Below are 26462 nucleotides of genomic sequence, written 5' to 3'. Positions count from 1 at the left end.
AAGATCTGAAGCGCTATCTGATACTTTACATACCTTTGAACAGCCCCCTCATATAGATAATGTTAATAAAAACCCACAAAATGACGTTAATGTTCTCAAAAACCGATCTGATAATTGTATGAAAATCATGCCTCCTCCCTCTAATATGCAGCACCTTCGAGATCAATCTAAAGATAGAAATAGGTGTAACATGAATATACACAATGGTAGTAATAAACGTTATGTAAACGACGATAGTGCTGCCTTTTTATAGAAACTTAACCAGTATCACACTCTGATCTTAAAATGCCGGGATGGTTCTTTTCCAAAATATGATTTATGTCCGGCAAGTGTCTTCAATATATTTGGAGACATAGAGGGCCTAGAAGCCATTTCATCATCAGATGTGGATCAAGTAGAGTTTCTTTGTGATAAAAACCTTTCCATCGTTAGGCTATGGATAAAATCTGGTATTGTTCGCAATACACTATAGAATGCCAGAATGGAATTGTTTAATCTGGGTTTTTTGTTAGCCCAAGACCCAGCACGCCAGCAATTTAAAGAGACTGATGGAAATAAGTCTATTGGTGGTATAAATTCTGAACCTTCGTGTAACTGCAATTATTGTACTAATTACTCGTCATCTGATCCCAATGTAGGACCCAATGTCTACTCGTAACCACGAATAACCGTTTCCATCAATACTTTTTCACTTGCTAGTTGGAATACTAGAGGGTACTCTCATTTGCAGTGGAATTTAGATAATAATTTGAATAGTTATGATATTGTAGCCCTACAAGAAACATGGTTACTAAATCTTCCCATATGGGACGATCATGAGATTAGTTTACTACCAGCAGCACATGGTGGTAAAGGTAGACCTACAGCCGGGTTGTTAGTAGCAGTGAAAGTGAGCAGGGGATTGAAAATTATCCCCTGGCAAAAACCAAATAAATTCATTCAATTGGTTAAGATTCTTTTCAACTCACAGACATATGCACTTATTAATCTATATAGAAACCCGGTAGGCATCACTGATGATAGCTTTTATGATGCCCTCTCTTGTATGTTTGAGCTTATCTCAAATGAAACTAACACTGTTGGAATATTGCTAATGGGCGATTTGAACTTTTCCTGTTTCTATTCTAATAAGAGGAATTGGAGTCGAGAAGGTGCAAGATGGATTTCCTTTATGGAAGATCATGGATTAAGGTTGATAAATGGTGCAATCACAGGTGATATTCCACCTATGAATACCTGGGAAAGAGGCTCCTCTAAATCTACCATCGATTACATCTTTGTTTCGAACTCCATATTTACAAACATTAGCAAATTTGAGATAATCAAACAAACATCTAGTGATCATCACCTTCTATCTTTACATTGGTTGGTAGACAGTGGTGACCACACGAAAATTGCAGTGTACTATAAACATACTCTATCTGTTAATAATGGCAGAAATCGAATCAAATGGTCTACCAACAAACTACTGGCTTTGAATGATGCAATTCTAAAAAATCAAATCTTACCCAGGCCCAATTCTTATATAGAAATTCTTAGCACCTTCGCGAATCCTCTTCCTGTTCATAGTAAACCAGGTAAAAGACATGTTCATAGCTTTGATCTGGCGCTGTATGAACGAAAGAAAGCCTATAGAAGAGAGATTAGAATTGCTCAGAAATTACCATTAATTGATCAAAATAAGGCTGTTAAAAATGCTTCTTCGAAATATCGCAACTGGGTACGAGCAAGGAGAGCTACCTTGTATCAAAAAGATAGTGAATGTTTTTTATCAGCTTGCCGGGGTAAAAATTCAGGCCTTATATGGGAACTCCTGAATAGATGTAACATCTCAGCCCAACCACATGTGCAGCTTAATGGCGTACCTGAATCGATGTGGGTTACACATTTTTCATCCTTGTATAGTGATCCTATGATGAACCATTATATTTACAATAGTATTGTTGTAAACAGTTGGTCTTTACATTTTACAAAAATGACCATTCAAACTTTCATCAAAGCTTCTTCGTCATCTAGAGCGGCAGGCTTAGATGGACTGACCAACGTAATGCTCAAACAAAATATAACAGAGTGGTCATTAATTTTGAATAATATGTTTCAGCAGATACTACAAACTAAAAATATTCCGCAATCATGGCGTTCTTCTGTAATCATTCCAGTCTATAAAAAAGGTGATCGGACTAACCCGAAAAATTATCGCCCAATAACGTTACTAGACGTACCGGGAACATTTTTTTGTAGACTGGTGTTTAGAGATTTTATTGATTGGACAAAGAAAGTAAATCAGCGCGACCCAGCACAGACTGGATTTGTAGCAGGGCTGGGCACGAGCATTAATTTAATAACTTTAAATGCTATAAAACAACAAGCAATATATAAAAAGCAAGCCAGATATTTTGCGTTTGTAGATCTTCATTCCGCATTTGATTCGGTCTCAAGACCAAAACTTATAGATAAGTTAGTCAAAGCGAATTGCCCATCCACTCTTACTGACATTATTTTTGCCCTCCATTCACAAACCAGGGTTTATGTAAGGCTAAACTCTGAGGGGCTTCTATCAACCCCTATTCTAACATTTAGAGGGCTGAAACAGGGATGCATTTTGGCGGCTGCCTTATTTAACTTTTTTATTAATGATGTACAGGATATCTTTCACAAAGTAATCGCTGACGCTCCTAAATTGAACAATGTAAAAATCTGTGCATTGTGGTATGCAGATGATCTTGTGTTGGTATCAAAAACCCCAAGTGGTTTACACAATCTCTTGTTAGCTTTATGCTCCTATTTCAAAGAAAATGAACTTGTAGTAAACACGAGTAAAACACAAATAGTTACATATGTTCCTAAAGGTGCACGTAAACATCTAATGAACTGGCAGATTGATGGAATATCCTTAAAAACGGTACCAAATTATGTTTATTTGGGCCTGATTTTTGAGGGCACTCCAACGTTAGACTCACATCTGAATAAAATTAAGCAGAAGCTAATCACAGCAATTTGTCAGACACGAGTAATCATTTCTAAATATGGTAAATTTTCAATCAAAGCTGCCATTACTTATTGGGATCAGAATGTTGTAGCAACAATTCTTTATGGTATGGAAACACTAATTGTCCCTTTAGGGTTTTTGAATTTATTAGAAGCCAAGTTTTGGCGTACAATCTTAAATCTACCTCAGTGTATTCCAGGAGTGTTAATAAGATATGAATTGGGATAAATTTCTCTAAGTGCACTATATAATTGGCGCTTATGTGCCCTATTTCGTAAATGTTTACTATCTACATATGGTGACTCCACATTATCCACTATTTCAAGTTACCTAATTAATTCTACAGAAATGTTCCCAAAATACTGGACTATGAAAATTTTAACAATCATGGTACATGCTGACATCTCACTAAAACTGCTTATTGCTCATCCAGAGCTGGCAAAGAAGAAGGTGTATATGATGGACTGGATCGACACCAGAACTTTGTGTCTAACTTATAAAGACTTTGATCCTACAATCTTTGGTCCAAAATGCTATAAAAACATTGCGTCCTATTTGCTTTTAGCACCATCTGCTGCTTTAAGATCTGCGATTCTTCGCTTAAGGTTTAACATCTGGCCTACCGGTGAGGTCAAAGCAAGAAGGAAACAAATTGCTTCTGACCATAACTGGTGCCGGTTCTGTAAAAATGTTATGATTGTGGAATCCCTTCAACACTTAATACTGGATTGCCCTGCACTTAGTACACTAAGAAAATTGCACTTTGTTAATCATTTTGCATACTTTGCACAACTCGACCCAAAAAATAGATGGGTCGCCTTGGCTGCTACTGAATGTATGAGTATAAGAATTGCAACAATCAATTTTTTACAGGCCTTGAACCTAGAATGATGATGATTGTATAATATGAATTGATATAGTTTTTGGCTGTTTTATTTGGATTTTTATGTTTAAGAATTTTCTAAATGTATAAATTGAAAAAGTTGATATAAATTCAACTATATTCAATAATAAATAAAAAAAAATAAAAAAAAAAAAACACTCCTTGCGTGATCGTCTGCTTTTGCATTCTCAATAGCAGGTCTTACTTCCAGGCCAGCATCCGTTTTCAGAAGCCTCTGAGCAAGGTGCTCGCCACCCCTCATATTTCCAATGCCCTGTCGTGGGTAAGGTGCCCCCCAATGCACGCTGCAAGCGTGTTGTATTTTTTCTTCCCAGTCGGACTTTGCTCACAAGTGCAATATGCAAGCGGGCTCCTATTCCCCCACTCCCAGTAACAAGGCCCAGTTAAGCTAGTGGTACGTGCGTCTTGTTACTACGGGGGTGGGGCTTCAGTTCCAGCCCTAAGGAATCCGCCATTTTCCAGATTCAGGTCATAGTGAATCAACCGACCCCCCCCCCCACCAAACCCCCAGGAGCCACTAATATAGGCACTGCAGGGGCTGATGCGGCGCGCTGGCTCCCACTCAGCGCCCTTTCCAGCTCTGAAGAAGGCCTCTTTGCTGAAATGGGTGTAATTAGTGTGCTGATGGCCCCTGGGGCGCCAGCGAAGGGATCGGGTGGGGGCACACATTGCTAGCCAGGAGCGGCTGAGAATATACGCAAACGGGGAGGGGGTGGGGGGTGTTCAGGTAATGATAGCCTTGCGTGTGCGCTTCGTTTGGAATGGGGGGATGGGTAAGAGGCAAGGTAATGATAGCCTGTGGGATCACTCAATGCCAAACTTTTGAGAGGGGAGGGGGTAAGTGATAGCCCCTCTTGCTTACACTGTGGGTGAGGGGCTGCAGGGAGGGTGGTGGGTCCAATCTGGGGACTCTGGTGGGATGTTGGAGCCAGGAAAGGGGAGGGGGGGTTGCGGGGGTTTATGGAAGGGCGCCAAAAGATAGTCCCGTGGTGACTCTGGAGACCGATGGAACTCCCTGCCTGCATGTTTTTTTATTTGAGGTTTTCATGTAGCGCGATCAAGACACGAGTGCGTCCGAATATGGACATATATACAATTCCAATAAGTAATTTAAGAGAATAAAATAAAGACACAAACATAACAACAACCATTCACGACAATGTGAGTAGCAGTTCTCCGCAGCTAGGGTTGCAGTGTTTCTTAAACGATAAAGGTACATTTGGAGTGAAGTCTAGTTAAACACTGCCGCAGCAGAAAAGTACGAGTCCAGAGGAAACACGTTTACATTTCGTGTTCAGTGTCGCATGGGTTGGCGCAGCGACGCCGATTGCTGGGGGCAGATGTTCTCTCTAAATCCCGCCACGGGCTGGCAGATCCCCGGGGTGGAGATGGCATGCCTTGGAGTGAATCGCATGCTGCGTTGTAGCAGGTCTCTGCATCTTGTGGCATGTTGGATATCGTGGGAGCGGGGGGGGGGGGCTTATATTCTAGGAGGATGAGGCAGGGCTCTGTGTTGTGTCCAGATTCCTTCATGTGGGCCCAGTTGGGGTATTTTGGGGGGTACATCTCTTGTGGTGCATGATAGCTGATCCGAAGTGAGCGAGGAAGACCTCTGTCAGGGGAGGCGATGCATGTATGAAAGGCTGGGGGACCGGGTCATCTATGAACGTTTACGGTGCAGATCTGACATGCTGAGCTGGACCTCGCCACGCCGAGGGCAATTCCCTGCGGAGCACACGGCAATCAAGTGGTGTCTGTCGCAGTGTTAGCCTTCTTTTTTAATTTATTTTTTGTTTCACGGTGATTCTGGTTTGAAACAACCCCTACTCATACTTTATACAAATATATTAAAAACAAATATATAGACAACCAATATAAAAATACACGCATTTCATCACACATAAGACACGCTTTCATCATCTTCTATGCCAGCCTTCTACAATGCTAGGTACTCGTTTGGCGTGAAGTCAGGCAGGTGCGTTTGGCCAGAGGGAGCGCACGGGCTGCATGTAATAACAACACAGAAATGATATCTCCAGGCGGTTTTACGCAGTTTCCAAAATCTACCCCTCCCCCTTCCCATCACTCGTTGCGTTGCCTACCCTCCCCCCTCCTGCACACACCGCCCCAGGCCCCCCTTTTCCAGTGCCCTTTTCCTTGTCGACCCCCACTGCTTCTTCAGCCACAAGAAAGTTTGAACAGTTTGAAAAACTTTGTGCCTTTGTCCCTCCCACAAACCAATCACGAGAGGCTATGTCCTCCCTACCCCCACCCAGAGCTACGTCACGGCCCCCACATCCCTCCCCTCCTTCCCTACCAGCTGCTGCCTGCAACAGGAGGGGGAACAGAGGACGAGGAGGAAGAAAGAGGAACAGAGTAGCAGAGGCTAACAGTGGGAATAGGAGGCAACAACTGAGACCCAGGATCGAAAAGAGGGGGACCAGGAGCGGAGACAGAGACGGAGCTGGCACGGAGGAAACCAGCGGGCACAGGCGCTAGACACTAACCCAAGAACAGAGGCTGAGCGGACAGAAAGCGGAAAACGAAACAAAGACGCAGCCAGGTACAGAGGGCAGCACCGGCCAGGGCCATCCCGAGGGCGCCCGACCCGGAACACAATTAGAGCGAGGGCAGTATCGGACAGAGCCGGATATAGACACAGGATCAGTGAAAGATATGGGCGCAGGCGACTGGAGGCGGGCACAGAAGTAGGTCTAGAGGCAGCTCTCATTGGACCCAGAGACAGGAGGAGACCCACAGGTGTAGGGACAGAACCAAACAGTTAGCAGACCCCCCAAGGGTCCTCGATAGTCGAGCGGGCAGAGATCCACAGACAGAACTGAATCAAGCGCACGAAACCTCGGGAGGCTGACCCAGAAAAACAGCAACCCCTGACACTTGGTCTTGGAGGGGGGGGGGCTTCCACTAGACTTGTGTCGTGGAGATCACAAGCCCCCCATGTCACGCAGGGGTGCACCACCTTCCCTCTGGACCGGCATGGACCGGATTCGAGTCGGGCAGCGGCTCCGGGCCAGCCTGGCGGGTGTCAAGGAGCTTGAAGTGCTGAGAGAACGCCATGGAGAGGGAGTACGGGCTGCCCTGTCTGGGCTCCAGAAGGGGAGCCCCCCATTCCACAGACAGGAGACTCTGCCGAGCCCTCCCACAGCATCAGGTGGTGAAGTGGAGGACCATCAGAAGGGAACCACGAACCATGAGGAAGGTCAACAGAAAGAATCGACCAACCACACACTGAAGCCCACGATCGCCAAAGCCCAAGAACAGAGAGTGCAGATGGACCAGGTGAGGGGGAAGACCAGCAGAGGTGACAAAGCATTACACACATGTACCACCACAGGACCCTCAGTCTAGACCACTTCCAAAAGCAATGTACAAACCCATTAATCTATAACAATCCCATGCCAGTCCACCACTCTATCATCACCAGTAGCATCTAGACCTCCGTCTACCATAGTCACCCGGGCATCTTCACACACTAAACTGCCAACATGCCCTCTTCCGCCGCTTCATCAGAAAAGCAACAGCGCTCCACCAACCCATCAGTTCCCATAGCACCCAGCAGCAATCTCCTAACCCAACTCTATAGTGCATCTCCACCCAACTGCTATCTACAAACCCTTCTTCATCTATAGCATCCCCACGCCAACAGCAAGCTCTTAACCCAAATTCACACTGTGCATCTCACGCAGTCATCTGCTAACCCATCATCAGCCACTGCATCCCCCAACTGCAGTCCCCCAACCCAAATCTCGACAGTACATCACCCAGCAGTAGCCAACCAACCCATCATCAGCCATTGCATCCCCCAACTGCAGTCCCCCCAACCCAAATCTCGACAGTACATCACCCAGCAGTAGTCGACCAACCCATCATCAGCCACTGCATCCCCCAACTGCAGTCCCCCAACACACATCTCTACAGTACATCACCCAGCAGTAGTCGACCAACCCATCATCAGCCATAGCATCATCCAACTGCAGTCCCCCAACACACATCTCTACAGTACATCACCCAGCAGTAGTCGACCAACCCATCATCAGCCATAGCATCATCCAACTGCAGTCCCCCAACACAAAGCTCTACAGTACATCACCCAGCAGTAGTCGACCAACCCATCATCAGCCACTGCATTCCCCAACTGCAGTCCCCCCAACCCAAATCTCTACAGTACATCACCCAGCAGTAGTCGACCAACCCATCATCAGCCATAGCATCATCCAACTGCAGTCCCCCAACCCAAATCTCAACAGTACATCACCCAGCAGTAGTCGACCAACCCATCATCAGCCATTGCATCCCCCAACTGCAGTCCCCCCAACCCAAATCTCTACAGTACATCACCCAGCAGTAGTCGACCAACCCATCATCAGCCATAGCATCATCCAACTGCAGTCCCCCAACACAAAGCTCTACAGTACATCACCCAGCAGTAGTCGACCAACCCATCATCAGCCACTGCATTCCCCAACTGCAGTCCCCCCAACCCAAATCTCAACAGTACATCACCCAGCAGTAGTCGACCAACCCATCATCAGCCACTGCATCCCCCAACTGCAGTCCCCCCAACCCAAATCTCTACAGTACATCACCCAGCAGTAGTCGACCAACCCATCATCAGCCACTGCATCCCCCAACTGCAGTCCCCCCAACCCAAATCTCTACAGTACATCACCCAGCAGTAGTCGACCAACCCATCATCAGCCACTGCATCCCCCAACTGCAGTCCCCCCAACCCAAATCTCGACAGTACATCACCCAGCAGTAGTCGACCAACCCATCATCAGCCATTGCATCCCCCAACTGCAGTCCCCCCAACCCAAATCTCAACAGTACATCTCTAGAGCAGTAATTTCCCAACCCATCATAGCATCCCAAAACCCAGCAGCAATCTTCAACCCCAAATCCATACAGTGCACCTCCACCCAGCAGTAATTACCAATTCATAGCATCCCTAAACCCATAATCTCTCATCCCAAATCTATACCATGCACCTCCACCCAGCACTAATCCACTGACGCATCGTCACTTATAGAATATCCCCTCCCAACTCTAATCCATAGTAATCCACACTGAACATTCATCTACCAACCAGTCATTGGCCCAGGCATCACAGCTTCTCGACACCCAGCATCGATCTGCCAACAAAATCATCATAAGTGCATCAATGTATCCCACAGTGATCTATCAACACATCATCCATTCAACCACATCTCAAGGCCAAAAAAAAGATTCATCAAGCTATTACCAAAGACTGCAACACTGCACCAGATACTGATTTAGCAGCCAGTGTGTTACATTCCTCTAACGAACAGCTATATGATACATGGCAGCCTGCAATAGCTGCATACAGCAATGTTCTTATTACAGGCTATGTGTGACATCACAACTGACCTGTAATCAGAAAATGACTTCAAAGCTGCGCCCTAATCAGTTATTATGCCTCAGTTGTGATGTCACAATGGCTGTTGTTCCAGCCAGCAGAGGGCACAATTCCAGCTGTCACTGCAGCAGTTAATTAAGGCCATTACAAGTCACTTGCTTGCTAAATAGTTTTCTGTGACACTTTACATCAATGAATTGCCAAGGAACGGTTTATGGTAGAATGTTCAATTTGTGCACTGCACAAGTTTAACACGTGGGCAAGAAGCTTCATGTTATTATTTATCTTAAAGTGCAACATGAACATGTGTTTTCAATGCATTTTATTAAACTGTTTTAACTGTTTTTCTGCAACGCATTGAAAGCTGCTTTTTAAAAATCCAAACCGATTCAACATTGATTATAGGGATCAGCAAATGGAAGATCTCTTACATTAGATTAAGAAAGAGGTCAGGTATTAAAGGGATGACAGTGTGGCCATGTATTATACGTAATAAAATATCTCCCACTGTATGTAAAAAGGATATTCAAAGTCGCATTGGCGTTCCTCACCTTGGCGTTCCTCAGGGACTTGCAATATCCTTATAATGTACGGCGGGGGTAGTTTATCCTATCTATAACATTTCCTCAGTTAAGATGCTAGCCATAGCCAATACATCTGCTTACTAACACCCTCAATCACAGCATCTGCAAAGCCTTCATGAAGATTTAGCAACACCCCCGTCGTTATGACTAGGGTTTATGTAGGTGACCCCCAGGCTCTAACCTCTCCCCCTGGCTTTTCAAAATATACTTAGCCCCTTTTGCCCACCTCTTCTCTACCTTCTGCTCTAACTTTCAGTGTTACGCAGGTGACAATCAGCTCTTCGTCAGGCTCCCCTCAGCCTCCTCTCCTTTCTCGCTCATTCCTGACTGTCTATCTGTGATCCAGGAGTGGTGCGCCTCCAACAATCTCTGCTTTAGTGCCAGTAAGACTGAGATCCTTCTCATTGGGACCCCTGCTCTCGCTTTCACTCTGGCCACTCTCCTTGGGCCCTCTTCCTGTGTGGCAAAAAACCTTGGTGTCATCTTCGACTCCACTCTCTCCTCACATCTCTGAGGTCTCTAAGAAGTCACACTACCTGCTGCACCTCTTCAGAGGCATTCTTCCTTTTCTCACTTTCCCCCAGAAGCTCACTGTCTCCAGAGCCCTGGTTCTCTCTAGGCTGGACTACTGCAACAGCCTCCCTCTGCAACTAATCCAGAACATGACTACGAGAATTGTCCTATAGCCTCAAGCCAAGGGATCGTATCTCTCCAGCCCTGAAATCTCTCCACTGGCTCCCAGTGGCTGCAATGATCAACCTCAAGACCCTTAGCATCGTCCACAAGGCTTTCTGAGGCTACGGCCCGCACTACATCCAAATCTCTTACTAAACACCTTCCTTCTCGAGCCCTTCGCTCAGCCACCTCCAACTCTCTGAGGGTCAGGCAGAGAGAGGGTGGTAGATCTCTCTCCTCTGCAGGTGCATCCCTCTGGAATGGCCTCCCTGCCCCTCTCAAACTTGAGCCAGACCACCTGAGGTTCTGTAAGCAGCTCAAGACCTTCCTTTTCGCTTCTGCTTTATCTCTCTCCCCTGCTGGCCAACCTGTTATCTGCGCTGTCTAGTTGCCTGGATACCCTCTGAATCTCTATGGGCACCAGGAACCTCAACAACTAGTAGCCCCTGCATTGCCTGCAGGCCTACCGCGCAATTGCGCCTGTAACCCTACAGTCCCCTGCCTCCTTACGCTTAAATAGAGCAATACTGCCATGATTGCTCTTCCTTCTTCCCTCCCCCTGGCACTTCTCCTCTCCCCCCTGCATGTGCATGATCTGAAAGACACAAGGCCTAGTAAGATTGTTTGTCTTGTCCTCCCTCTGTCATCCCTCCCTTGTCTGGTCGCGTCTAGAAACACTTGTGTACAGGCACGTTATGAATGACTCATATCATAACATTGGGTATGCTGGGGCAATTCTTTGGATGGCAGTAGGAACCTGCTCAGGTTCATTGGAACCTATCAAGAGTCACTTGAGGCTGCCGTGTGCACCATGAGCCAACGTAGAGCAGCTAGGAAAAGCTGGAGCCCTTGGGACCTTTGCTAACGTCTTGGGACTACCAAGGCCTGAAAGGGAAAATTGAGGACTCCTAAGAACCATACAGGTTAATAGGAGAATACTTAAGAAGAACTGAGCACTTCCTGTGGGGCACAAGGCCTTCTAACGGAAAAACCATAGATAACTTAGTGGTGGGATGGGTTAGGCTCATATAGGCCAGTTTACGGCTACCAAAGAACACTGGCACATACTAAGGGCAAAACGCATCCACTGAGCGCTACTGGGGACCACTTGGGAGTACTAACAAGTGGGACAGTCTCTATCTGCGGCCTGGTGTGTAGGAGGACCTCTGGGGAGGACTGTAGCCCGATTGGGCCTTCCAAGTAATTTGTTGACCTCAGAGGGCGACGGCGCCCAATGAAAGACATTGATGGCCAACTAAAGTGGCATATATTGATGGTCTTGCTAGTTTTTGCTGATTTCCAAGAAGACATGGGCAAAGCTACCTCCTCGAGAAAAGGTTACCAGGTGACTCCATGTCACTAGGGTCACTCGCCTTATTCCAGTCCTAGATTTAGTTTTTATCCCAGTCCAGAATATAATTGTTGGAGAAAAGAAAGACCGCGAACGTGGCATGCTGGGACTGGTTTTGCAGGTCTGAGGGTTGACTCCATTCTCGGTGATGGAATATAATCGTGTTTCATTGGAATGGTATTGGCGCACGTATTCCGAACGTTGCTTTATACGCTGTATCGTGCATATTTCATATATCACCTGCTATCGTGTTCCTACCGAGGAATTGCCCCGGTTTTACCGAGAGCCACCTGCTGGGTCGGGGCTTTACCCTGCCTCTGCCCATCGGCCGCGGTTAAGGGACTGGGCCGCCCTGCTTTGATCTGAGGGGAGGTGGCTTACGTTCAGTACAATCGCGCTTTATCCGCATGACTAAGCATGCAAGTATTGCAAAAGCTCGCCTCTGCACAGTGCGCCTTTCATACCTCCCCTGGAGCTTGCAAGTTGCCGCATGTAGGAGTTAGGCGCGCGCCCAGCCCTGCTTTTATACTGTGCCTTCCGCATTATAAACACCGAAACCACCCATTATAATGCAAAGAAAAAACCCTGACTTGGGGAACCGGGACACGTGGAAGCTGGGCCATGCTTCTTGCACCTGTGAGGGAATGTGTTTTTATAATGTGTTATTTGTATAGCGCTTTTCAGAGAACATATTTACATACAATATCACTCAATCGTGAGTTGGTACTCGTTTATCGACCTGGGAAGGATGAAAGGCCGAGTTGGCCTTGCCGGAATTCGAACCTGCGAGCTGGCGATCACACACAGATCTCAGCAGCGAGCACTGAACCCGCTGAGCTATCTTACCGGCTGGGTGGCCTTTTTGTAGAATGCACTGTGTCGTCTTCTCCGTGTTTGCGTGCGGCAATTTCCTTTGCATCACCTGGGTATCGCTTAGGTTTAGACATCCCGGCAATCTAACTGATGGGTTTCCGTGGTACCAGAGGCGTAGCCAGAACTTTCTAACAAGTGGGGCCTGAAGTTGATGTAGTTGGGCGCACTGCAGTGACATTTACATCTGTAAATGCCCACATAGCGCCGGTGCGTGGACTCTTACAAATTCTGGGTGGGCCTTGCCCGCTCAGGCTCTACCCTGTCTACGCCTCTGCGTGGTACGTGTCTTGGTGTTTCCTTATTCTTGCAGCTATGCCCCCTCGACTGCCACCCCCCCTGCACGCGGATGGGGCGTTTTTGTGTCCCAACGCCTCCTGCTTGTGGTTCAAGCCGCCCACGCAATCCTCCCTTAGACGTTGGATTGAGTTCTCTTTTTGGAATAGGCCAAGTGTACACTGACACATTCAGTGCTCTTTTACGTTTTCCCAGTTCCGTCCCCGATAAAGCCACAATTCCAGTATTTTTCTCTTGGAATTCTGGGATTTGGAGTCCCCAGAATTCCAAGTTTAATTTGTAGGTGGTGACTTTCTCGCACACGGAACTGGGAAACGGAAGTTATCTTATCCCGTCGGTTGATGTAACAGGCGGGTCACTCATGAACAGATTAAAGAAGCGTGTTTCCGTACTGTTTACCTTGACACTGCATTCTGGCGAGTCCCTTCCCTTGATTACATTTTATAGCATTGAGGAAGCCTCGCTAACAATCCAGGGAGCCAGGCAGAGCGGGGAGCGTCTTGGAAGTCCACAAAGCCAGCGTACACATCCTCTTTGTGGGGTGCATTTGTCTGTGTATGCAGGGTGTATATCTGTTCCGTGCTTCCGACGAAATCCTATTTGGCCTCAAACAACAATCTCTTTCTCCATGGCGATTGTCTCAGCTCGTCCATGCGGAACGCCCCCTGTTGTGCTGCCCGCACGGGAGTTGATACCATGAGGCTGGTGGCTGATTTTTAGGCCCGCCCGAGCAGCTGGCTCTACGGTTTTGCGGGTACTAGGAGAGACAGCTTAAACAAAACCCCAAAAGACCCGTTTTATTCACTTTCTGTGTGTAAAAAAGGTTGCACCCTGACCCGATGCCTCTTCTCGCTGCCCTACACACTTCAAAGCTTCCCCCAGTGGCCGCTTGTTCCCAAGGTGCTCCAGGTTTGAGTATCTTCTAGGGCCCTAGTCAGGCCACTATAACTAACTAGCCTTGGGTTCTCCAGCCTCGAGCACTTTTGTAAGTCTCTCTCCCCTCCCATACTCGCCATCAGCTCTCGAAGCAGCATACCCAAAAACGTTGTTGACATCCAACATGTGAGTTACTCTCCCCCAAAATACAACTTTAGAACGTTCTAGCTGTTGTCTTGTAGCTTTTCCTGTAGTCTTGTTCACATTGTTGCATCAATCACCTGAAAATGATCCAGAACACAACAACCTACCCTGGCAAAGACAGCTCCACATCAATTTTATCCTTAGGCTGCAAAATCTTGACACCTGAAAAAGGAACTTTAACAACCAGAACAGAATCCCAAATGTCTGCGCTCCTTGCTCCCATCTCTCCCTATTCTATGCTGCTAGCTGACTGATCCGCAAGCAGGTCAATGAGTTGAGGGTGCAAACTGTGCCCCCAAAGGCCTTGGGGATCCAGACGAACCATCTTCTTCTCCTTGACCACTGGCATTTTACTACTTTCCTCTGGTTAATTGTTGGGTGGCTTACATGGAAGAAGTCTCTGTCTCCTGTGTGCAGCCAGTTCAGGGTCGAGCATTTCTGAAGTTGCTTGATGTGCAGCTTGCAGCAGCGTGTGACTGCAACATGACTGCTGAGGGAAATTTGGCAGATGTCAGCACTTTCCTGCAGGTGGGCCTCTGCTTCCATTGCTGCATAATTCGTTTTTTTTTTTTTGCTAAGGGTAGGAACTAACACCCTATGATGCCTGGCCCGGTGCACTGCCTTATACCCTATCTCACTGGAAAGCGCTTAAAAGTAAGTTTGCCTTTAGCTTTTGCGCCTTTGAGTATATGCTTGGCTGATCCCATTTGCAGTCACTGCATGTATATGCTGCAGGCTTTCGGTAAAGATGTTATACTATGCAGTGTCACTGGAAGGCAAGTGAAGTCTCTACAGCCAGTCTAACGATTGTTGCTGCCTCTGGGATCTGCTCGTCAAGTGATTGCCGTGCACCAGGCCGATCACAGAACGGCAGGTTCATGACTATGCAATGGTCACACCATTAACCCTGTGACACAGAGCTGACCGCTGTGAAACCCACTCCACTGTGACTGATCAGAAGAAAACAAAACTGCAAGAGCATAACCAACCAGCCAACTAGCATTAATGGGGCTCAACATGCTTCAGTGTCCAAAATCATCGCTGCCACTTTAGATCTGTCAGCTGGAATCGAGCACTCACTCATGGCACGATGATGAGACGGACCCTGTTGTCCCTCTCTGCTGGACTGCGACCCCCATACCTCACAATTGACCCTGCTGACTAGGGTAGCTGTAGCTGGGTGTTGTAGTCCAAACACCAGGCGAGCCTACGGTGGCAGACCCCTGATCTACTGGAACCAGCATGGAATATTCAGTGGCCTTACACACCCTAATGATCAATCATTTCTGTGACACAGTTTGTGAGTATCATTGCATTGTTCCTATATATTTGATTATGCTCTAACATCGACGTAGTGTTTTGTCCTCCTGAGTGGTTGAGGGTATTTGGGCGTGTTATGTTGCGACAGGCTGCTAAATAATCTGCTGCTTTTTCTAGTCTCAACTTTTTCACCCAAGAGTATTTGCATCTTCAGCTTTTAGTTATGGGAAGCTGTGATGTTTTACTCAAGTTCCCCAATTAATGGCATCTTGTGTCTTTGAATTTGGTACAATGATAGAAAAAGTGGGCTTCATCTTTGATTGATAATTTCCATCTGTTTTTAAGTTTGTCCCCGTCTGCTGGTTTCATTCTCCAGGTTTAGGTGCGTATGTGGTCATTATTTGCCTTTTTTGGGGATTTTTAACTGTTAGCGGATATTCTGCAACTCACTGTGGCAGTCTAGTGCTTCATTTTATTCTCTGTCTCCAGCTGGGTTTGCCAGTTGGTTATGAATTGTTCTTTGGGCTGATGTTGTAGGAGTTTATTCTGAGTTTGTGTCTGTTTCCTTTTGTCTGGTCTTTGTATGTTGTTTACTTAAGTATGTGAACGTTTTCTGTAGGGGTCTTATGCACAGAGACTTGGTTCCCAGACGTATGTACCGCTGTATGTTCCAGGGTTCCCATATTGAACTATAAATGCTGTTCCTTATCGTAGTTTCTAGCTTTTTTGGGGGGAAAATCATTACTATGTTGTTTTGTTATTTTGTATGAAGTGTTGTAGTATCTCTCCAAAATATCCAAGGTTTTTTGCAGTCCGTGAGTGTGCGCATGATGGAAGGACCACATTCTCGGCACACAGGAGGCCGTTTAACTTTGCGTCCCCTAAAAATGACCTGGTGTTGAAGTTTCCAACGACGGGTAGGTCCTTCTTGTACAGATTAAACAGAGCGGGGATCGGGCAGCATCCCTGCTTCCTTCTCCTGTTTGAGTCTGTTTTCGTGTTGTTTATTGCAACATTAGCCCATCAGTTATGCCTTTTCTCTAGTGCCAGTTTCAAAGAGTTTGTGATATCCGTGGATACAAGTCAAAGGCACTGCTGGTCCACGAAACAGGCACATATTTTTCCGGGGGTTGGCGAGTGTGTGTGTCTTCTTCAAACTTCCTGAAAAACAAACAAAGGTTAATTCCAAATGGAGGGGGAATGGTATCTGAAACCTACCGTACGAGTTTTAAGATGGATTTTCTCAACCAACGCTCTGGGAGTGTTCTGAGAGGCCACCCTAGTTAGTAAGCAAGGTTGGCCACTTGGGTCTAGTCAACCTCTATCATGGTACCGCAGACTGAGCAATAAGGCAGACGTCCAAGAGATTGAATAGTGCAGTTAACCTAACATGGAGCACACAAATAAACCAAGTTGACAGGGATAGGAGTACCAAAATATACTGAGCTATAAGCAGTCACAGTAAAAGTCAAGCAGCTATCATTAAAACACACACACATACATATACACAGGCACATACACACACTTGGTGATCTGAAAATGAGATCCCCTACACTTTACACTAAAACAGTAAAAGAGGTTCAAACTAATGAAACAGGTGAGACTGAACAGCCTGTCAAGCAGGGGTCTGTACTAGTTGGTCCCACTAATCCAGAGGTCGAAGCCCCGATGAGGGTCTTCGAGGTTTGCAGCAAAAGAGGCAGGGCATCACATGGACTTGCTTCGGCAATGCTGGATATGGATATCCTCAGCATTAGTCTTCCGGCGCGGGCTTTCTTCAAGGTCTCGGCTCTGATAGTTGATTTCACAAACACCTGCTGAGTCTCTCCTTTTATCCCAAATTTGGGCTAGTTGCTGTCATATATCACCAGTGGCAAGGGTGTGCACCGTTCAAATGGATAAGGGCTATCCAGTCATTGCCAGCCGCAAACCCTACATCTGCCCGGCAACAAACATATCCTGGCTGGTATGTGGATTGGGAGAAGACTGCCCCCTTTTCCCATATATCCTGACTAGTCTGCAGGAATCCAAGATGAACCCCCCCTGAAAGTGCATGCCTTAAATCCAGACCTCAAAATGCAGGAAGACCAAGCTGGCCAAAGGACGTGGCGAACGCCACATGGCACAACCATTATGAGTATGTAGTACTCAAAATGGCATTGTGCTATAAAAATATAAATGTGTACGAGGGTGTATTTAAAAAAATGGTAGAACTTAGTGCACTGCAACTAGCCCATCATAGGAACAACAGAAAGGGTACACAAATGTTAAAAAAGAAAAGTTGATACATAGTACCCCTACAACAATTCAGTGTAAGGTGATGTGTGCTACAGTACACCAGCACAGCAATGTTGCACAGGCCCTCAGCATTGGTAACTATATGAGCTAACGAGTGCCCGCATAATAGGTGAGACCTTCCTCCAGAAGTCAGTGCAGGGTTCAAGCTAGAGGAAATAAGTGGGGGCTCCATTGATGTCAATGGAAGGAAAGTTGCAAAATCACAAATCTCTCCTAATATTGGGTATGGATGCTTCGTACAACACTGTGTTCTCGGTCTTCCTGGAGGCTGAAGATAAGCTCATCCTGAAAGCACGATTGAAATGGTGGACAAGGCGCTTCAAGGCCGTTTTTTTCTGGGATCGGTGCCACATACTCTCCACCTCAAGGCGGTATCAGGTAATGTTATCCCCACCAATGATATCGCCATATATATGGTCGTCGGGAACAGCCATAGGCAATATTATTAGTGGGGATCATTTTTGGGGTAAATGGAAGCGGGGATGTCCCCCACAGGTTTAATGGGTTAATATTGCCACAAAAATATGGCGCCATTCTTGTATGGCGATATTTACACATGGAACCCTCAAGGCCCCAGAAGCAGTGGGCCTAAGCTGCGGGGGCCATCTTTATACAGAGTGACTTTTTTCGTTTTTACAAATGTGCAAAAGTTGTGGTGGACTCTGTAGCATGCCACCAGGGCTGTGTGCCCTACATTTTGAAGACCTCTGGTGTAGGGTGTATATATGGTCGTTTCTTCTAAGTATTTGGGAGATAAATCAATATTGTTCTCCTGGGTTCTTTAATGAAGGATGCAACATACGAGCTTCCCTTTTGTGCTACCCACACAGATGCCTCGACTGCCATTCGGATCAAGGCGGTTATCACTCGTACGTTATAAGCGGTTTATGCCTACAGGTGATCATGTGGCCACTAAATAGGATAGGATGGCAATCGTTTCTGAAGGCTTCTTTTGGTTGTGCTGTGCTCACCTTTACCATCTCTCCCAATGTGCTGCCCATGGCATCTTTTGTAAGCATGCTTGGGCCTCTGTTGGGTTGCATCTTTGCACAGTGGTGTCAGTTGACCATTCATGACATGTCCTAATGTATGTAAGCTTGCCCGTTACCATCTTTGTTCTGTGCTCCGTTGCTCACCCGGTACACTATGCTTTCAAAGAGGCCTGGCGGTGCTTTCTCCACGCTTCCCCACTTCTTAGAGATAATGTGTTTTTCCCCTGATCCACATTTATGATATTCCATTTCTCCTAAAAGGCGTTTATTGTTAGCGATTCTTCCATTCCTGAGAGTGATTTTGTTTAATGTGTTTCCTTCTTATGCACTTGCCGACTGGTTTAAATCTGTGGCCATGGCATTATTCTTTTATAGTTTTCTGGGTCCTTTTTTTTTGATTGACGAGATCTATCAGATTGTGTACAATTTTGATGTCCGATTCGAGCCAGATCTTTTGGGGGTTGAGTGAGGGGGCAGGGGCTGTGGCTGCTGGCCTTGGTTTTTGGCTGCTGCTGTTTTGTATAGGTTTCTGATTTCTTTCAGTGTAGTCGGTTCCCTCTAAGTAGGAAGGCTTCTACTGAGTCTATCACACTACTGCACAGTGTGTCTTCAGAGTGTATTCTGCTAATTGGTGTCCATTTGTATCTCCGGGAACGTTGGCTGTACATCATGGCCAGTACTTTTCTCTGTAGGTGTAAAAACACCTTTTGTGGCTGACTCTTGGCTCTGATTGGAAATTCTTTGATTTTGCCTGTATGTCATGGATAATCTAGCCAATTAAACTGCTGCCAAGTGGGCCGTTAAATGTGGATTGGCCCAGAGAGTACCCTCTTGCTCTGCCATTTTACATGAGTAGACCTAATGTTCTACATAGACTCGAGGACTGGTTTCCATGGCTCTTGGAATGTGTGCTGTATCTGATTTTGGGATTATGCACACGTGTGCGTCAACTTCTATGGATGTTCCCTCTTCGCTCATGGGTGCCAGGTCATATCTGCATGTGGTTGCATTGCAACCAGGAAATGTATCGATGGTGCCAATTGCTATGTATTGGCGTCTTCCACCAGGCTGCAGGGGCCTGTCCCATATGGAACATCTGGCCTAACAGCTCCACATCATTGTACTGTGTTTTGACATGTCTTTTGGTATACATTCTACACCATTGCATTTTCCTGTTCCAAACTCTTGTATGCTGAGTTTGGTTTCAATACCGGTCGGGTCAGCGGTGTGCCCAGGGATGCCCTGTGATCTGTTACTGCGTTTATAATTTGCGAATACGCACTTTAAGATGCGTCTCATGCTTCGCATACACCATTTTCAGCATGCAGCAGCGGTTGCATTTCCTTTCAACAAGTGCCTTACAGCTTCTGGTAGTCGTTCAATAAGACTTTGCACCTTCTGGTTCACGAGGTAAACGGCGCGCGATAAAAAAAAAAGGCCCGTATTCTGCACCGAAGTCCGGACCTGCCCATGTTTACCCGGGCTTGCTGCCTGCTAGGCCTTAATGGCAGGGGAGGGCCCGCGCATTTTATGAGCTCCTGCTGCACTCTACTGAGGTGGAGATGTTTATCTTGGGTAATAAAACTCATTGTAAATTGTAATGAGGGGAGGGGTCTCTGGCCCTCCCACGGCAAGCATTTCTTGATGTAAGACATGTTTCCCCCGAGGGGTACAGGACTATACCCCGCAGTGCACGCAGCGGTCACAGAGGACCGCACCCTTTCTGTGCTCCCAGTTTTACACCCCCCTCCCTCCCCTCCTCTGCTTCTCGGTCCCTGGAATATCCCTTCCGCTGCCCGTGTGGCTCCCAGACCAGTGGCAAGGGCTGGAATGCGTCAGGTTATGGGAAAGGGTCAAACACCGCGCAGGGGGGCTCTGGGCTGTTGGTGGGGCTGCTGACACCTAACGGTTAGAGCGGGCATATTATATCCCGATTCCTTAAACGGGCGGCCGCGAGTCGTTTTGTACCCCATCCGCCATCTGCTCTCTCGGAATAGCTTCGTAGCGAGATTAGAACATCTGGATCACTTTAAGGGCAGTGAATGCTCCGAGTCCCCGTCACCAGCGAGGCAAAGCAATACACGACTCAACGTGTTATGGTCAGTGTGTAAGTAGCAGGGTTGAAGGCCACGGAGGGCTTGCTGTGTGTGGAGCAGCCCGGAATTATCCAGGCGGTGCGCGCCCGGGACACAGACACATCTTATCCAGGACAACCGGGGGGGGGGGGATTCATACACCCGTTCATTTCCAGGTTTCCCACTTGCTTATCCACCCTCACTCCCTCCTTCCAGTGAATGGCTGGCTTCGCTGCCGCCTTGTCCTCCGGGGGCGGGGCTGTGGATGCGGGTTTCGGTGGCGTGTTTTGTACCTGGCTGCCGCCTCACGTGCCTGGGCCCGCGCCAGGCCCGGCCATTGTAGGAGGAAGGCGACGAGGGTGGTATTTATAGTGGCGGGAGGGCGTTGTCGCCAGGTGGGTGTTCTGCGTCAGGGGCGGGGCAGGCACGCGATATTTATAGATTGTTTGTTTGGATGTTTTATATCGTGTTCATAACAGACTTCCCTCTGGCAGCCGCGGTGCGCCCACAAACAAACTTTAATCACCACATTCCAATAAGATAGCCGTAATCCGCCGATACAGCATCAACGCCCCATGCGGTGTGGAGGGGACACTGCAATCATTTGTCATTCAAACCCACATCTACGACGCCCTGCTTTATACACGGCGGGTTAAATGGGGAAACTGACGTCACGCGTGGGCAGACCTCTAATGTTTCCCGTGGCTGTACACGAGAAGGCCCGCTGGCCTTGGGACTTTCCCGTTGGTTTGTTTTTGTTGTAAAATTACAAGTTCTGCAACTCCAAGTAAAAGCAGTACCAAATGTCCTCACCTTGGTCACAAGAAACTTGAGAGAGTAGAATGTGTCATGTGTGCATCTGAATGGATGTTCCAGGGAGTGACCGTTACATTTGGGGCTGGCTAGGGTGTGGATGGCCAGTGCCAGTGGTCTGCGTGGCACTGGCAGTACTGACTTGTCAATTTACCTGGACATGTGGACTTACCCTTACGTGTAAACCTGTATGGTGTGACATTAAAGCTACTTACATGAGACGCCCAGATCGAGCGTCCAATGTGTCATAGGAGCCACCTTTATAACATTCTGCAAGGCTCAGTTGCCCTGTTAATGTATAAAGGTGAACTTGGGAGATATCGGTGCTACTCCTATAAATGAGAGGAACAGCATAATGTCACGTAGGTGAGTGCGTGTGCAGAGAGGCGTGTTCTATGATGGGGGTAGCAACCAGGAGGATTAGGCCATGTTTCTAATGCATAGAAATGGAAAGCAATTATTGGTCATGGTTTAAAGGGACATACGTGTCTTTCATCAGTAGCTCCCCCATGAATGACACATTATGTCACACAAAGGTCTAGAGTCATCGAAGAGACCCGACAATGGGCAGACATCGAGGGCCTTTTCCATTATATAGACCAATGAACAGGGGTGGACTGGCCTATAGGGAACTCTGTGGATTTCCCCACAGGCCTTGGCATCCAAGGCCTCTTTTGTGTGGTATTTCCCAATTTTCCCATAGGGAAAGGTTTGGGCTTGCTGAAAATGTGTAACATGGGGCCACTTTGAACATTATTTCCAGAGTCTCTTTTGGTTCCCAGTCCACCCCTGCCAATGAAATCAGGCGCTTCCCCTCTGTATGTAAACAAGTGTTTAGCAAATAGGACTGACACTCTGTACAACCCAGATTTAGCAATACCTGTACTCTTACTCATGCCAATAACTCATTACGGCAATGCATTTCCTCCACCAGAAGCGTTGCTGTGTGTGTCTTGCACCGACAAGGTGCTTTCTCTGTCCTGATTCACAAAGCGTTTTCCAGTGGGATCGCGTTATTATACAATGCTTTTGTAAAACAGGCCTTCTGTGTTTTGCTGTATCAGGAGAGACTGTGGAAAGCTGAAATCAGCCGTTTTGCCTGTCTTATCTCAGCAGGATCTCCTAGGAGGCTTGCAAAGCCACATCTATAACACTTTATTTTCTTCTTGTAACAGGAGGAGTCCAAGCTGGACCGCAGCCACTCAGCGGACCTTCTTGGGAGCAGGGAGAAGCCCTACGTAGCCTATTGCTCCACAGAAGCCCTTGACACCAACTGCACCACTAAGCAGGCCAAAGACGGTGGAAACCACGCTGCTTTTGCACTTGGCATTGGGAGGCAAGCCGAGAACAGCCAGGGTTCCCGGTTGCGGCTTGGGAGCTCTAGTGTTCTGACTGATCACCTGATCTTTGGCAAGCGACTGATGGTGGCGGCAGAGCATGAGGACCCGCGGGAAATGACGGACACAGACTCGAGGCCCAGCTCAGGTAAGGGGGCACTTGGAGAATAAAACGTCTCTACTGCTAGGGGATTTGTTGTTGGGAGATGGGAGTTCCCATGGGGCCCGATTATAAGGATGGAACGGGATCTCCCGTGATGCCTGGTGGCAGTGGTGCACGGGTGGACCTGTGGTGGTGTTGGAGTAAGAGCATGTGGCAGTGGTGGGATGAGAGTCCCCTCAGGACCTGATAGAAGTGGGGGGACAAAGGATGAGGAATCACAGGCAAGGTTAATGCCAAGCAGGTGTACCGAGCCCCCCCTCGAGTACAAATATTGTTTCTGGCCCCCCACTTAGGGGCTGCCCCCCTAAGGGACCCACAGGATGTCGAGGGGGGCCCAGGCTCTGTAAGATGTATAAGCAGATTACCTGCTGATTATATTTGCTATTAAAATCAGTCACCTTAATCCTTTTTTTTATATTAAAAACAGTCATGTTAATACATTTTTAAAGAGTCTGAAATGGGAGTTTCTGCATGAATGATACCAATGGTGGCATTACCATTTTCAAACCCTATTTGGTTCCTACAGGATTCTACGAAAACAGTGAGATGGATTCTTGCTCCCTCTCCACTTCCTGCACGTCTGTGTACAGTGAGGGTCCTCCGGAGTCCTGCTGGAGCATGGACTCTCTCTGCCACTTGCCAGCCTTCTGCAAGGGCAAGTCTACCAGACCACACTCCACTGACGAAGCAGCCATCCGGCTCATGGACCTGCGGCTGCAACGGCTTATGGCGGCCACTCACCCCACAGGCAACAAGCACCTAGACTCGCCAAGGCCAGTCTCCACAGGTATGTCTCTTGATCAGTTCTGCAGAGGTGTATTCAGCTATTTTCTTAAGGAATTGGAGTTCTGTTTTCCCCATAGAATACGGTTTTAATGCCAACTTGTTGGATGAAAGTATGGCCATGTGAGTTAAAACGCTTTGCCTCTGATCACGGAAGGTTCAGTAGTTCACATCACATGCATAGAGCCTGGTACAGTTGGGCAATTACTATGATCTGTTTTTTGTCTTTTTTACTGCCCACATCCCCACCAGATCGGTCTTCCGAAAGGCCTTAATCCACCACAGAGCTTCAAAGCCATAACAATGGCAATAGGCGCTATATAAATAAAAAATAACATAACACAGTGCTTTTAAAGCACTGGTATGAGAAAGGCATCATTTACCAAAGCAGGTGGCTTTATGCATCCTTTGAGGGAACAATCCTTTCCCACCTACAGTAAATCCAGCTTGAGAGCTGAGGGTTTAACTACAGTGAATAGCAGACTGTAGATCTGGCATGCCTAACATGATGTGCGCATGCAATGATTCCTGTGTCCTCCGTGCTCGCTCTTACTCCGGCAGCTTTCCCTGACCTCTCATCTTTATGTAAATTATTTTATGCTCTGATCATTCTGTAGCTTCCCTTGCAGCAGTTGTCGAAAGTCTTAATACAACAAATCACAAACTTTTAGATCTTTTATAAGATTTTATTCCTGTCACAGGGCACCCTGTGGGTTGGGGGCATGGCGCTGCCTCACGCCCATCCACCTCACACTGCTCTCATCCTTCATCTCAGCACGTGCTGAAGGATTTTCTGAACCTACTCTGGTGTGGGTTTCGGAGTAGCTAACATAAAGGTGCAAATAGAATGCACTTAAATCTTTGACTAAACTCTCAAAGGTAGAGTGACTCAACAGTCATGCTTACACACATGAGGGGGTAAGCCTGGTGTGAAGTACAGTCAACAGTTAAAAAGTCCACACAGGCGCTAGGGAGATTTTCCTCTGGCCCTGTGGTCGTGGTCTTTAGGTATGCCTGCTTGACTTGGGCACTAGTGATTCCCTCAAACCCCCCCACTTTTTTAAATGGTAGTGTGGCAGAGCAGCCCAAGCCTAACTATCAGGAGGTGGAATGGGGTACAAAACACACTTTTCACAAGTAACAAAGGAGACAATGGGCCTCATTACAAGGTCAGCAGGAATCCGCTGGTGCTACCGGCGGGTTGCCGCCGACTTTGTAATATCATGTCCGCCGCCCGATATCCTCGTGCCACCGGGATATTACACGTCAGGTGGCGAGAACTGTAAGTCCCCATTCCGTCCCACAGGACCCCATGGGAATGTGTGCACAGAAGCACTGGCAACGTTCTTAACGGTGCCAGTGCTCCCATGAAAACCATGCCTGCAGGGGCCGGTGCTCTCGGCAGGTCGGACCTGCTGGGATCACCGGCCTCTGCAGGCATTCTCATAGTCTGGCGGTCCCGGAAATGGTGCTGGTAGCAACGTACCGGCACCCTTTGTGGACCGCCAAACTTGTGATGAGGCTAAATGTCATATAGGGCCTCATTACATTTTTGGCTGTATCCAGCTGGTATTACCAGAGGGATACTGGCAAACTGTAATACCGTTTCCGCCACTTGGTCTGCCGGAATTACCGGCACATTTCAAGTGGCGGAAACACCAGTAAATCCCCACTCCATGGGGGGAATTGCCAGTATTCCCGGCACCGGTATTACCGGGTGGTAATACCTGGAGTTATTTGACGGTAGGGGGAGCGGACATGCCTCCAGCTCAGAGCTCGAGGTAAATCCGTCACATTACCGGCAAACTTGGAGTGTGCCAGTGCAGTAACGTGCCGGTATGCAGTAATGCCGCCCCGTTATTACCGCACCGACATACTCATAATGAGGCTCATCATCTTTCAATAGAGAAAGGCAAGCGATAAATCCCTACACCTACAGGTAAACTTCATAAAATAAATCCAACACTGTAAGTAGAACAGTACCAAAGAATTCAATGAAGAGTCTTCCCTAGAAAGGAAAAGACAATCTCTGGTAAGTGAAACACTTTTCTATCTAGGCAAGAAGAGTGTTTTCAGAGATAGCAAGGGGGACCAGTTGTGTGGCTCTGAGCAGGCTTTTTGTGGTAGTTACCTTCAGTGAAAGTTCCTAAAGAAGTTGTTCCTGGAGTTCCAGTGGAGTTGAAGCACATCAAAACAGAGTTACTCTTTCAGCCAGGCTTTGGATGAAGCTTGGCTGAGAGAAAAACAATGTTCAAAACCCCCCAAAAGGCAGCAAAATATTCAGGGGCTACCTCAGGTAAAATGTGGGTGTTCTACCTTATGGGTTATGTACACAAATATACTATATTTTAAACACAAGATAAAACTTTGCTAGGTAGGTAAAATCACTATTACACATGTAAAATCACTATTACACATGTATACATCAATATTTTGGTAACTCCGAAATGAGTTACCTACCACTTTAGTTTTTAAGATAGTTAGGTATAGGTTTATGCACTATAGGATACCTGAAGTGGGTGATAAGAAGTACATTTCACAAGCCTTAAAATCTCTATTACACTCCTTAACACAAGAAAATGTGTTAGACATC

The 26462-nt window shown here is 47.0% G+C and overlaps 1 protein-coding gene across 2 annotated transcripts in view; it reads left to right on the top strand.

The window, feature by feature from the left end:
* The first annotated feature begins 6205 nt into the window (after positions 1-6205).
* LOC138567220 (uncharacterized) overlaps positions 6206-26462 on the top strand; it is a 56728-nt gene continuing 36471 nt past the window's right edge. The window contains exons 1-3 of one of the 2 annotated variants that reach the window (XM_069645203.1): positions 6206-7193; positions 22762-23071; positions 23613-23873. In XM_069645203.1, the coding sequence (XP_069501304.1) occupies positions 6852-7193; positions 22762-23071; positions 23613-23873 (913 nt within the window). In that variant the 5' untranslated portion in view covers positions 6206-6851. Of the gene's footprint in view, positions 7194-20513; positions 20798-22761; positions 23072-23612; positions 23874-26462 lie in introns of those variants that run through there. The other variant, XM_069645204.1, reaches the window with a different exon arrangement.

The sequence above is a fragment of the Ambystoma mexicanum genome, chromosome 2p (genome assembly GCF_040938575.1).
Source record: "Ambystoma mexicanum isolate Mex_15411 chromosome 2p, UKY_AmexF1_1, whole genome shotgun sequence".
Taxonomy (NCBI): domain Eukaryota; kingdom Metazoa; phylum Chordata; class Amphibia; order Caudata; family Ambystomatidae; genus Ambystoma; species Ambystoma mexicanum.
The sequence above is the reverse complement of the archived record's forward strand: the minus strand, read 5'-3'. Positions and strand labels throughout refer to the sequence as shown.